Here is a 13,370-nt window from a genome sequence, read left to right as displayed (position 1 = left end):
TGTTGTATGGTGTACTTTTTAAAAGCTGTCGAACATTCTGCCTTATTTACCTGCTTTCTATCAGGTATCCGATACCTATTGGAGCTCGCCTAATCCAGATTCGTGTAGCATAGGGCCCAATCGGGGGAGTGCTCCCTACCAAGAATTTTTTCATACCCAGACTTGACCCCGAAACCCCTGATTAAGAGAGGAACAACCCCATCCGCTGCACTTTATTTTTCCTGTTGCTTTCTTCTATTGATCTTATCTATTAACTTAAAAAATAGTCATTTTTTCGCTAGATATTTTTGCTTCTTGTTGCTCTTTGTTTTCTTCGTTTTCATTTGTTGCTTATTATAGATTTTTTACATGTAAGCATTTCTTTTACTTTATATTTATACTTTAATGAGCTCATATGTGTTTACCAAGATTAGTAAAAAAATAATTTTCAGATAGCTTTAAAAATGATTAAATGATGCCATATAATGTTAAAATAAAGACAATATTATCAGTTAAGATCCGGTTATCTTTAAAATCTCTTGTTCGGTTAACTAAAATTAATCTTTTAAACACAAAATGAGTTTGAAGTAGGGCAAAATTAGAGTGTCAACTACCGATTTGATCGGATTCGGTAGCACTTTGGTTCAAATTCTGTATTTATCTTAAAAGTTCATTAAATATGTACAAATTATTAATTTAGAACTAAATAACTTAAAAAATTAGGATTCGAAACTCATATATTTCAAATTGTGGCTCCGCATTAATTTGAAGTAAATAATTGCATCAAAATGAAAGTTAAGATATTAAAGGAGTGAAATGAAAGTTTTACTTTTATATATTTAAATATACTTATTTGAAGTTTAATTATTACCAACATAAATTATATTTCCTTAATTAAAATATTACTTTTTATATTTGGAGTTGGGCCCGGGCTTAGCACGGGCCTGGTGAAACTAGTGTTGATAATAAATACTTTAGGTGATTAATTAGTTTTCAGAAGCAGCCTTCTTTTTCGGTTTTGAGCATTCTAGGGGTGGTCTTTAATTTTTGTCCCTCAAAATGGTGGTCTTTAACTTTTGCCTTCAAGGCAGAATTTGCACATGGATAGAATTTGTAGAATTCTGCCATATAAGACCTAAATTTTGCCTTGCAATTTTTTTTACTGAACTGGTGTTCGAATCCACAACCTCAGGGTATTAAGCGAAGGGTAAAAATTAAAGACCACCAGTTTGGAGGGCAGAAATTAAAGACCACCCCAAATGAAGGTCAATCCGCGCAAAAAAAAGTTTTCGATGTCTTTAATTTTCATATATAAGCACAGTTGAGTTATAATTTCATGGGAAAAGGTGCAAATATAGCTTCAACTTTGCGACTTAGAGCAGATATACCCTCGTTATAAAAATGGTATAAATATATCTCTGCCGTTACAAAATGGTGCAAATATACCCTCTTTAGCCTTTCCAATTCTTGCATTTTCCACTTTATTTTCTGTTTGTAAAGACTTTGTTTTTCATTTGCTAATAAAATAGTCAGTGGGGACACAAACCCACTGACCTTAATTTAAAAAAAAAAATCAAAACTATTATGTTTCATTCATTGACGACCAAAATGTCGCAGTTCTTTTAAGATTTACACTAATAAATTTTCCATAGATTCAATCCTATGTTTAGACGTTCTATTATTACTATTCCAAATCTAAGATTTGCACTAATAAAACTAGTACTACTTATAGCAGCTGCTGATTTAGCATTTAATGACCTGCTATTTAATAATAAATGCATTACTAAATCAGCAGCGGCTGAATAAGATTTGGCTAAACGCCTTCCAAAAATATATGATCTCATCTTTTCCACTCCCCGGCTCTACTCAATTTACCCGTACCGCATATTTATATTAAACTTTATCAACTAATTTTTTTTTATCTATGTGAATTATGTTATGGTACGTTGAGTTGGTCATGGGAGTGTGGTTATGTACTCGATTACTCGTCCCTCATGAATTACTGTAAAATCCAAGCACTCTAGGCAGTGTGCTCGTAGTTTAACGCTGAGAGGACTGATGTTCATGCATTTCATTAATACTGCGTGTTCACACTAAATTTTAAACGCCAAACTTTATCAAATTACCATGATTAAAATGGTTTACTTCTGCAACTCCTTAAACTTCCAATTCAAGAGAAAACATAGTGACCTAAAACAAAATTTAATAGCAACTCTATTGAAGTACATCAATTTATAGTAGTGTGTAAATTACTAAAACAGAATGTTGGCAACTTATTAAACTAGTATGTGAACACTTCTCCACCATTAATGTATTACATAAATTCTTCTATTATAAATCCTACTACAACCATAAGTCCATATCTCCTCCTTTCTTCTTCAATTGAAGTTCCACCATTTCTCTTCCAATTCCTAAACTCCTCATAATTAACAATAATGAATTAGCAAAATCAAAAGAGACTTCGTTTTATCATCATCATTAACAAGCTATGACAGGAAAATTAATTCGTTATAATTTTCTCTACATTTTTACTTGCTTCATCTTCTTTGCTACTCTCTATCACCATTTTCTTCAAAATAATTTCTCTATTGTTTCCAATCACTTTAATACCACCATTATTGCCTCTTCATTTCCAATTCCATCCGTCTCTATTCTCATGCCCGATTGGGAAATCCACGTCATCATTTCACCAAATTACTCCCCTCTAAAAACCCATTTTCGAAATTCTAATTTTTACTGTGTTTTTTACTCCGGCGAAAAATCTCCGGCGATTCCCGCCGGAGATCTTGATTTTCCGGCGAGGTCCATTTTCAAGTGCAAATTTCCGGGTCGGGCTCGTCGGGTTTTGCCTTTTAAACAACCCATGTTGATTAGTTCTTCAAATAATGCCTCTAATTACCGGAATTCAGTTAATTCGGAGCTGTTAAGGTGGAATTTTCTTGTGTATGATTCTATTACAACTGATAACGATGTTGTTTTATTCGTTAAAGGGTTAAATAAACGACGTGGCAGTAACAGGGGACCCACAGAATTTAACTGTATTTTTGGTAAAGCCGTTAGAACAGCCGTTACAAGTTCAGGCCAAGAAGTTTTCCGGTGCAAATTGCCGGATTTGAGGGGCCCAATTAATGTTTCAATTGAAATTGTGGGGCCCACTGCATTGGTGGTCCCAACAGTAGCCTATTATACGCCGCCACGTGGAATTTCTAGTTCTATTGCAAAAAAAGCTAAGCTTTGTGCTTGTACGATGGTGTATAATGTAGGGAAATTTTTAAGAGAATGGGTTTTGTATCATTCAAGAATTGGAGTTGAAAGGTTTATATTGTATGATAATGGAAGTGATGATGATTTGGCTACTGTTGTTGAAGAGTTAGTTGGAGAAGGCTATGATGTGAAAACTCATTTTTGGCTATGGCCAAAAACTCAAGAAGCTGGTTTTTCACATAGTGTAATTTTTGCAAAGGATTTATGTTTATGGATGATGTACATTGATGTTGATGAATTTGTGTACTCTCCATCATGGTCTAATTTAACTCAACCATCAATATCTTTGTTACCTTCTATGTTACCAAAATTGGAAAAGGAGAAAAATGTTGCACAAATTAGCATCCCTTGTTATGAATTTGGACCGTCGAATCAGAAGGAACATCCAACAATGGGAGTGATACAAGGCTACAATTGTAGAAGAAAATTGGAGAATCGACACAAGTCTATAGTATTGTTATCTGCCGTGGATCATTCTTTGCTTAATGTGATTCATCATTTTAAATTGAAGCGAGGATACACTGTGAAGAAACTGGATATTCTTGAAATGGTGGTGAATCATTATAAGTTTCAAGCTTGGCCTGAGTTTAAGGCTAAGTTTAGGAGAAGGGTGTCAGCTTATGTTGTCGATTGGACTAAACCATCGAACCTTGGTTCGAATGATCGGACTCCAGGATTAGGGTGTAGTCCTATTGAGCCTAAAGGGTGGAAGGAGAAGTTTTGCGAGGTATATGATAATGGTTTAAGAGATTTGACATGGAGATGGTTCATAGTCGAGTCCCCTGCTTCATCAGAGTACAATATGTCTTGACTGAGATGAACCATTTGAAAAAATTCAAGATAACACTTAAAGTAGGCTCAAAACAGACATTATCACTACTGGATTGAGATGCTAAGGACATTAGAATTTACCGTGATAGAAGGCAATATAGAATATAATCTTTTCTTTGTTTCTCGTTTTGATTTATCTTTATTCTTAGTTTTCTCTTTAATTTGTTGTTTTTTGCCCTGCCAGTGTTGTTCTTTTGATTCTTTGGCTGTATATTTGTTAGTTGTTGTAAGTGGGATAGATAGGAATGACTTTTATTCTCCTCAAAAGAATTTAGAAGATTAATGTTGTCTTTTTCCCATTAATGGAGTATTATCTTCTTACTTTTTTGAGTGGTACAATTAATTAGTGTGCGCCGCTCTTCTCAGTAAGCCTACTAATTAATCCTATGTTTTAATTATAGTGATTCCCCTTATTGAATTGGATCTTTATTACACTACTTAATCAGATCCTACCGTTAATTAATTTGGTGGAATAACATGAAACATGGAAATGCCTTTTTTTGTGGAATGACAAATTCAACTTAAGCCTATGTTTAATTGAGGTAACGTTTTTCATTTTCTTCACATTACTCTAATGATAGAGTGTTATTGTATCAATTACGGCTTGAAAAGTTACGAAGAATATATTTACAATAAAATGGTGAACATCATAATACTCTACATTAATATCTTGAATCTGCCTCCAATAATATATATGTGTCATTATGAAACTCAATAAATCAGAAAAAATGAAAAAAAATCAAGAGAACAATATAAATGAAGAGGAAATATGTGTTAGGTCTACGGGTAGAAAAGCTCGCAAATAAACAGAGGATAACCATAAGTATGAAGACGTGTGATATGTGTAAATTGGAAAGCAAAATGGAAATATTAAGTGAATATTTTAGTCACCATGGCCATGTGATGATTTTTTTTTTAATCTTAATTAAGTCTAAATATTAAATAAGAAAATAGAGTACTGCACCATGTGATGATTTGAAGAATAATAGTTTTGTGAAGGAAGGAAGTCAAGAACAATAAGTGTATAGTATGCAATGTGAGGGTACTTCAATTGCACATAAAGTTGCAAATTCCTACTCACTTTATGCTAACTTGTAGGAATGAACTGTAGAATTTTCTCCAACTTAGTTCACTTCACTCTATCAAAAGTGGATGTTATCCTTTGATTGCACAAAAAGTTTGGTCCCCTCAAGTCTCGACATTTTGGGAAGAAATTCTATCCTCAACGGGGTGAGAACAAAAAAGGACAGTTCAGATATGCATTTATACTAAATCAAATAAATTTAACTTTAATAAAAATATCAATTAAATTGAAGTGAATAATGCCAATATTTACGTCTGAATACATCTCATAATAAAGAATATGGATTAAATCAATTAATATTTGACAAAGAACCTAACAGAATTTAACAAGCAGTAATCGGAATAAAAAATTTTCAAAACAATGTCAACCAGTAATGGAATGTAGCTAGATAACTGACGTTGTTAGCATCTTCACTCATGCACATAAAATGTGGATTTTAGTCATGTTTGACGGGCAACATAAGCCACTTTCAAAGATCTTGTTAAGTGGGGAAAAAATTTAAGACCGCTCTTACGGTGTCATTTTTTGCAATTTCTAGCAGCATATCTGTTACCATTGGTATTGGGCCACAGTTTGGTTTGTCAGTGCAATACAAAAAATTGCATGGATTGTCCTTCATACGGACTGATCTTTCATTTTGTCCCTCAATTCGATGGTCTTTAATTTTGCCCTACTTCTCATTTAATGAAAATTTGTGCCCTACTTCTCATTTAATGAAAATTTGTGGGCTAAAGTATCCTTTTCGCATCAGAGATTCTGGGTTCGATCCCCAGCAAATTCGAAAATAATAATAATTTTGCAAGGCACGCATGCCTTTTCGGGAGAAGTTACATAGAACCTATGCCTTGTCCCGCAAAGGTTCGTGGAAAGGAAGTTCAATTTCGAAACTATGCATATAGGCATAGGTTCTATGTAGTTTCATAGAAACCTTTGCCGTGTCCGGCATAGTTTTTATGTAACTACATAGCGAATAGGCATAGTTGCATATGAACTTATGCCTTGTGATTTTTATTTTTTTTTACTGAGCGGGGGTTCGAATCTAGAACCTCGCGGTATTTTCAGACACCTTTTTAAGCGAAGGACAAAAATTAAAAACCAGCAATTTGAGGAACAAAAATTAATGACCAGCCTTTGTTTGGATAGACATCCCTTTTATCTGTTTCCTATATGGGCCTCTCCAATGCTGCAGACCAATATCTAGAGGGCCAATTAGCCCAGTTTTGCATTTAAAGGTCCATAGGTCAACAAGTTAAGATATGGGCCTACTTCAATCATCTTAGCAGTCAGAGTGCAACCCAACAGAGGCCCAAGAAGAAGTAGCTTTGGGTCATTTGCATGATCATCCTTCAAAAGGCACTGGATTTTAATTTTTGGCTCTCAAATTGGTGGTATTTAATTTTTGGCTTCGCCTAATACCATGATGTTTGGGGTTCGAACCACAGCTCAGTAAAAAAAAAAAAAATCACAGGCAGAGTTTCGTAGCAAAGTTAGGACTTAGGCAGAGTTTTACAGAATTTCAAACTCTCCCTTAAGGTAGAGTTTTGCATGTCTTGCGAATCTAAACCTTTGCCTTGCAATTTTTTTTTTAACTGAGCTGGGGTTCGAACACAGAACTTCGGGGTATTAGGTTAAGGGAAAAAATTAAAGACCATAAATTTGAGGGACAAATATTAAAGACCAGTGCCTTTGAAGGACAATCTGCACAAAAAATGGTAGGTTTTCCTACTGGGTCATTCGCACGAATGGCCCTATCTTGGGGTGGGGGTGGGGGTGGGGTGGGGGGTTCTTTAATTTTTTGCCCTCAAATCACTGGTCTTATATTTTTGTCCTTCGCCACTTTAAGTTACAAAGAAGTGGTCGAAAATACACTGACATCGAAAAAAAAAATCGGCCTGCCCACCTAATTTCGTAAGGCATAAGTTTATAGAAACTTTACTTTGTCCGGCATAATTTCTGTAGAAATTAAATTTTCCGGCATAAATTGTGTAGTGACTAATTCGGTCGGCACTACACAACTTATGCCGGAAAATTTAATTCCTAAAGAAATTATGTGGACAAGGCAAAGTTTCTCTAAACTTATGCATTGCCAATTAGTTACTACACAACTTATCGGATAATTTAATTCTTACAAAACTTATGCTGGACAAGGCAAAGGTTCTCTAAACTTGTGCCTTGCGATTTTTTTTTTTGGGTAAAAAAAATAGCGAAATTCATCGCCTCTGCTATGCTGGGTATCGAACCCAGTATCTCTGGTTTCGTGGACCAGCGAATAAGGATACTTTGGCCTACAAATTTCATTAAATGAGAAGCAGGAGCAAAACTTAAAGACCAACGATTTGAGAGACAAAAATTAAAGACCACTCCATATGAAGGGCAATCCGGGAAGTTTCCTACTTTATTTTTATTTTTCTTTGCTTTTCTAGGTGATGGTTTCACTATATTTTGATAGCTATTGTTCTTTAATTTGGAGATAGAAAGGTTGCTTAACTTGATGGTGGTTTTTCATATTTTATCCAAAAATTTAAGTGGTTAATGAACATATATTTATTTATACTAAATTATATTTCCACATATAAATCTATTAAAAAGCTTATTTTGTACGCATTACAGCTGCCATTGCGTGGAATTTAAATAGACTAAAATACGACCTTGTCTAGTTGTCCGTTAATCAACTTCTTATATAATAAATTAAGTTTTAATAAATCATTCTAAATCTATCCTCTAGAATGTAGCCTATTAACTTGTTCACACTCATCTTGCATGAAATTTTACTATTTCTCTCACCTTCTAGTAAAATAGTTCGTCTGATTCGTTATATATACCAACTTTTAAGTTGGAAAAAGGATCTTACATCGAACGTATCATAAACTCCAAAATCAATTTTTAAAGGCAATATTTTATTTGAATAAATTATTAAGGATGACCCCATCTCCCACCTAAATATTAGGACTCAAATTCCATGCAGAATCTATAACGGCTAACGGCGCTAACGCGTTTCTCTATCATGTTTATTTATTACTCTTGTTCCAAAAGTAATTAATATAATAATAAATTTATTTTATCACCCTTTGAATAAAATAAATTTAATATTTTAAAAAAACACATAGAGAAATGATTATAATTAATAATAAAGTTAAAGTAGAAATTAAATGATTACATTATGTCTTAATTTTTCAAATCGGACAAGTAAAAGTTGATGAAAGGGTATTATTATGTCAAGTAATTTATAAACGAAAAATAGACCAAACAAGAAGGTCAAATGTGTAATTTCATCCTTTCCCTCACCCAAACGTTTAAATGCGAGTTTGCCATTGAAAACGACCTGCAACTATAATCAAAGTGAACTTTAAATGCTCATCTTTTGCTTTAATAAAATTTCCCCCACCCCCTTCAAATTTAATTTATACCCAAAAAGGCCCACTTTAAAAAGATTTTTTTGTTTTTTTTTATTTTGGTGGGTGGGTGGTAAATAAGGATTACCGTTAAAGCTGGCACTAAATGAGGAGCTGGAGGATATTTGTTGATTTTAAGAAATTTATTGGGATTTTTATGATATTCTTTTACTTTATTTGTTCAAAGTGTTCTTAATTATGACAGTTGTTTAGGACCCATTTTTGGTTTAATGTTATTTTTAGCTTGGGTTTAAATTTGGTAATTATTAAAACTTTGACATTTTTACTTCTTTTTATTCATATGGTCATAGAAGATAGTACTACAGAATATTTAGGACCCATTTTTAGTTCAATGTAATTGTTAATAATATATTTATTTATATTTGTTTGGTTGTCTTTATTGTATTTGCAGATCTATGAATGTGAAAGCTTCAATCTTTTTCGTATTTTTTTTCTTCATAGAACTAGGTTTAGAAATCTTCTTTCTTTTCTAAGCTCCAAATTCTTCTTTCCTTTCTTGTTTTTTATTTTCTTCACATTTTAAAAATCCCATTTTTATGATCCTTTTCTGAGCTCATATATTGTAATTCTAGCTAAAATTTGAGGTGGGGTTTTGTTGTTTTTGAAAAATCTGCATTTTGTTTGTAAAGTAATTGGAAGAAAAAAAAAATGGTTTGCTTTTGTTGCATGAGCTTTAATCGAGAAGATGTAAGAGATTTTGATGAAGACATGCCTTCAAGATCCATTAAAACTTCAGGTTTGCTTCTTAATTATTCCTTTGTTATTATCTACTTAGATAAAAGATTCAATTTTTAGTTTCTGATATAATGTAGGAACTACTATCATAGTATAATCTCTGTTTATCATTTTTTTTTTTTTTGGCTGTCACACAATGTGGTTCATGTTATGTTAAAGTCTGGCCCCGTTTCGTAGTATGATTCTAGAACTAGTTAAGGTTATCTATAATCCATGTTGTTACTACTCTCTCCATTCTGAAATACTTGTCACGTTTTGATTTTCGAGAGTTAAATTTCATGAACTTTGACTAACATTTTAGATGTAATTTTCACCATATTAATACAAGAAGAATTGCAACTTATAGTACTTTCCGTATGGTTCTTGAATATCTAAATTTTGATTTAAATTGTAAAATTTAACTAGTCCAATTTAACTTTGAAGATCAGTCAATTGACTCTTGAAAGGCGAAACGTGACAGCTTTTTTGGGACGGAGGGAGTAATATCTGATATTTGAGTTGCATCTGGGAGATGTGGAATTTGATCATGTGATGTTTTGTTTTTCATGTTATTGAAATATGGTGCTTTGTTCATGTTTAGGTAAAGGTAGAAAAGGACATTCGTTAGGAGGGAAAGGCGGTGAAAACAACAATCAAAATGTCGCACGCAAGTTCACTTTCAAAGAACTTGCCTTAGCAACCCAGAATTTCAAGGAAGCTAATCGTCTTGGCGAAGGCGGTTTTGGAAGTGTATACAAGGGTCTCCTAGAATCAAACCTGGCAAGTTTTCTACTTTCTCTAGCTAATGGCTTTTGATTTTCACACATACTTCTGACATTCTATTATCTGTCTCAAAAGGTACAGCGTTTTTCTATGTTATTCGAAAGAAAACAAGGGAGGTCCTCGTGTTGCACTTGGTGATTGTTTATTGTTGTTTGTTTAAATCTTGTGAACAGGTTGTTGCAATCAAACAACTTAATCTCGACGGCATTCAAGGAAACCAGGAGTTCATTGTGGAGGTCCTCATGTTGAGTTTACTACATCACAAAAATCTTGTCAACTTGATCGGATACTGCACTGATGGAGACCAAAGGCTCTTGGTTTATGAGTTCATGCCAATGGGTAGTCTGGAGAATCATCTGTTTGGTAATTTAATTTCTTTCCACTTGTAATATCCTTAGAAATGTTGGAGTTCCTTCTTTGTTTATCTGAGTTTTGTTAGTCAACTTGTTCTTCTTCCTCTTGAACTTTGAAGATGTTGAATCACAAATCTTGATCCTCATGTCTATTTGGTCATACTTTCAACTGAATTCTAGTACTATTAGGGGTCGTTGGTTCGAAGACAAGTTATGATGGGATTAGTAATGCTGGGATTAGTTATGCTGGGATCAGTTCTTATTGACAGTTTGGTTTGCTGTATGAAAAATAACATGCATTGCATAATAGTACTGAATAGGGCGTATATAATAATAGTACTGGTATTGTTAAAACCATGGTTTACTATGTATAAGAATAGCATTAAATAGGGTGTATAAGTAATACTGGTATTAGTTGTACTAGACTTAAATTTGGAACCCAACATTATACTAAAATTTTATACCAGCATTATTCTACCTAATAAACCGTACCAAATGACCCCTTATGGTTATAATACCTGACATTAGCAATTTTCCTTCTAATCACGTATTTTATTGTAATATTTGGAGTTATCTTACTTACTGGTGCTGTAATCTGAACAGTATATCACTATTGATATTGTAGATTTGGAACCGGGAATGAAGCCACTGAGTTGGAGCACAAGACTTAAAATTGCTGCTGGTGCAGCTCATGGACTTGAGTATCTTCACTGCAAAGCAAATCCGCCTGTCATTTACCGTGATTTGAAATCTTCAAACATATTGTTGGACAATGATTTCAACCCAAAACTGTCAGATTTTGGACTTGCAAAGTTGGGACCTGTTGGCGAAAACACCCATGTTTCAACGCGAGTGATGGGAACCTATGGATACTGTGCCCCTGAGTATGCTATGAGTGGAAAATTGACTCTGAAATCTGATATCTATAGTTTTGGTGTTGTCCTGTTGGAGCTAATAACAGGGCGAAAGGCTTATGATACCTCTAAAATGCCAGGAGAACAGAACCTTGTTGTTTGGGTGAGTTTATATTATCTAATGTCCCTACATATTAATTTTTGTCTACTTACACGGCCAGCTTAAATCTTCTGCACTATGGTTTTCAGATTTTGTAATCTCTATACATAGATAACATTAACCGTTTGTTCGGAAAAGGTTCGTACGCCCTTAAAGTATTCGATATTGTGCAGATATGCCCTTTGTTAGTAGTTTAGCTCAAATATGCCCTTACGTTCAGTAATTGGTCCAAATATGCCCTTAATTTAACGGAAGCTGATCCAAATATGCCTTTAATTTAACAGAAGCCCCCAACTAACCTAATTAGCTGATTGATAAACAAAATATGCCCTTAAAGTATGCAAAATTGAGCAGATATGCCTTATGCCTTATTAATAGTTTAACATTTGCTGACCCAAAAGTAAAAGATGTTATTATCTTTATGTGTTCCATCGAGGGGCACAATTTTAGGACAGTTAAGGAGATCAGTTCTTCTCTTGAGCCGAGGGTCTTTCGGAAACAGCCTCCCTGTCTTCCGAGATAGGGGTATGGTCTGCGTACACTTTACCCTCCCCAGACCTCACATTGTGGGATTTCACTGGGTATGTTGTTGTTGTTGTTGTGTTCCATCGAGGATTCTTGATCTGAGAAATTGTTTGCTTGATTGCAGTCTCTTCCCTTCCTAAAGGACCGAAATAAGTTTGCTCAAATGGTTGATCCTTTGTTGAATGGTCAGCTCTCTGTTCGCTCTTTGCGGCAGGCAATTGCAATTACTGCAATGTGTATTCAGGAACATGCCAAAGTTCGCCCCAACATCAGTGATATTGTTGTCGCACTTGACTATCTCGTCTCACAAGCTGAAATGTCTGATTCGCAAGGAGGTGGTGCACATACTGGAAATCAAACAAATCAACACAAGGAGAATTAAACGTCAGTTCAAGAAAGCGAACTTTTGGAAGTAAATCTCCTCCGTGTTAAAGTTAAGAAAATACTCTTAGCTTTTGAGGAGTATGAGGCAAGAAAAAATTTCACATCCAATGCGCTTCCGCTGATATGATGAGTTAGTAAAGAAGATGCACAGAATGTCAACTAAATATTGTAGTTAGGATTTTGTTCCAAGTGAAAGTTAGTTAAATATATTTCTGACCATTTCAGTGTGTTGGATTCGATAAAGGTAGGTTGATGCAGGTATATTTGATGCAGATATATTTTTAGAAACATTCTTTTACGCTTCTCTGGTCTACATCTTTTTTTTTTTCTCCTGTTTGGTTGGTGTGTAGCTTGAGGAAGTTTCCATTTCTTCTAATCTTTGTTTATTAGTATAAGACTATGATGTCTGAACAGGTAAATATAGTCGTGAAATTGCCTTTGAGGACGATCAGATCAATATGTAATTTACATGCCTTGAAATAGAAATTTGATTGTGGACCGGAAATCTGTAATATAAAGACTACTATTATCCTGTAGGCATCATTTTTTTTTAAAAATTTTATAACCGTGGTGTTCGGGCCAGCTTGATCACACCTTAACTAATTCGACGAGGTATCTGCTATATATTGCTCTAGTGCCTCTTACCGTTTAGATTTTTGCTATCCTCTTGTTGCAAATCTGTTGACGTCAGATTTATAAAGTTGAAGATGAGACAAATTTGCTAATTTTTGGACTTGTATGAATAGATGCAAGCTGTGGTCGGTGGAGATATAGTGGCTATTTCATTTCTCACTTGACCTCCCTCCAGACGTGTTCCAATTTTGTTCTTCTATTAGCATATAGGATTTGTTAAAGTAGTACAAACCTTTTTGGTGTTTCAGATGATGTTTCCTTCGAGTTAGCAAGCAAAATGTACAGTGCTTTGTCTTATGTTTTTTTTACTGTAACATAGTAAAGCATGAGTCTTGTTTCACATTATTTGGATATTCTAAAACACAAGTCTATGGTCAGGGCTGCTTATTTATT

General features: G+C 34.1%; 2 protein-coding genes across 2 annotated transcripts; both read left to right on the top strand.

Annotated features, from left to right (window-relative positions):
• Nucleotides 1–2,368: 2,368 nt before the first annotated feature.
• LOC132624038 (glycosyltransferase family 92 protein RCOM_0530710-like) lies at nt 2,369–4,395 on the top strand. The gene has a single exon (XM_060338863.1). It carries the CDS (start codon nt 2,468–2,470, stop codon nt 4,052–4,054), a length of 1,587 nt encoding a protein of 528 aa, XP_060194846.1. The 5' UTR covers nt 2,369–2,467; the 3' UTR covers nt 4,055–4,395.
• A 4,148-nt stretch (nt 4,396–8,543) lies between these two features.
• On the top strand, nt 8,544–12,849 carry LOC132628219 (probable serine/threonine-protein kinase PBL21). Its single transcript, XM_060343980.1, has 5 exons — nt 8,544–9,307; nt 9,887–10,065; nt 10,242–10,431; nt 11,047–11,438; nt 12,085–12,849. Exons 1-5 carry the CDS (start codon nt 9,220–9,222, stop codon nt 12,340–12,342), a joined length of 1,107 nt encoding a protein of 368 aa, XP_060199963.1. The 5' UTR covers nt 8,544–9,219; the 3' UTR covers nt 12,343–12,849.
• The last annotated feature ends 521 nt before the right edge of the window (nt 12,850–13,370 follow it).

Source organism: Lycium barbarum, chromosome 2 (assembly GCF_019175385.1).
Source record: "Lycium barbarum isolate Lr01 chromosome 2, ASM1917538v2, whole genome shotgun sequence".
Classification (NCBI taxonomy): Eukaryota; Viridiplantae; Streptophyta; class Magnoliopsida; order Solanales; family Solanaceae; genus Lycium; species Lycium barbarum.
The sequence above is the reverse complement of the archived record's forward strand: the minus strand, read 5'-3'. Positions and strand labels throughout refer to the sequence as shown.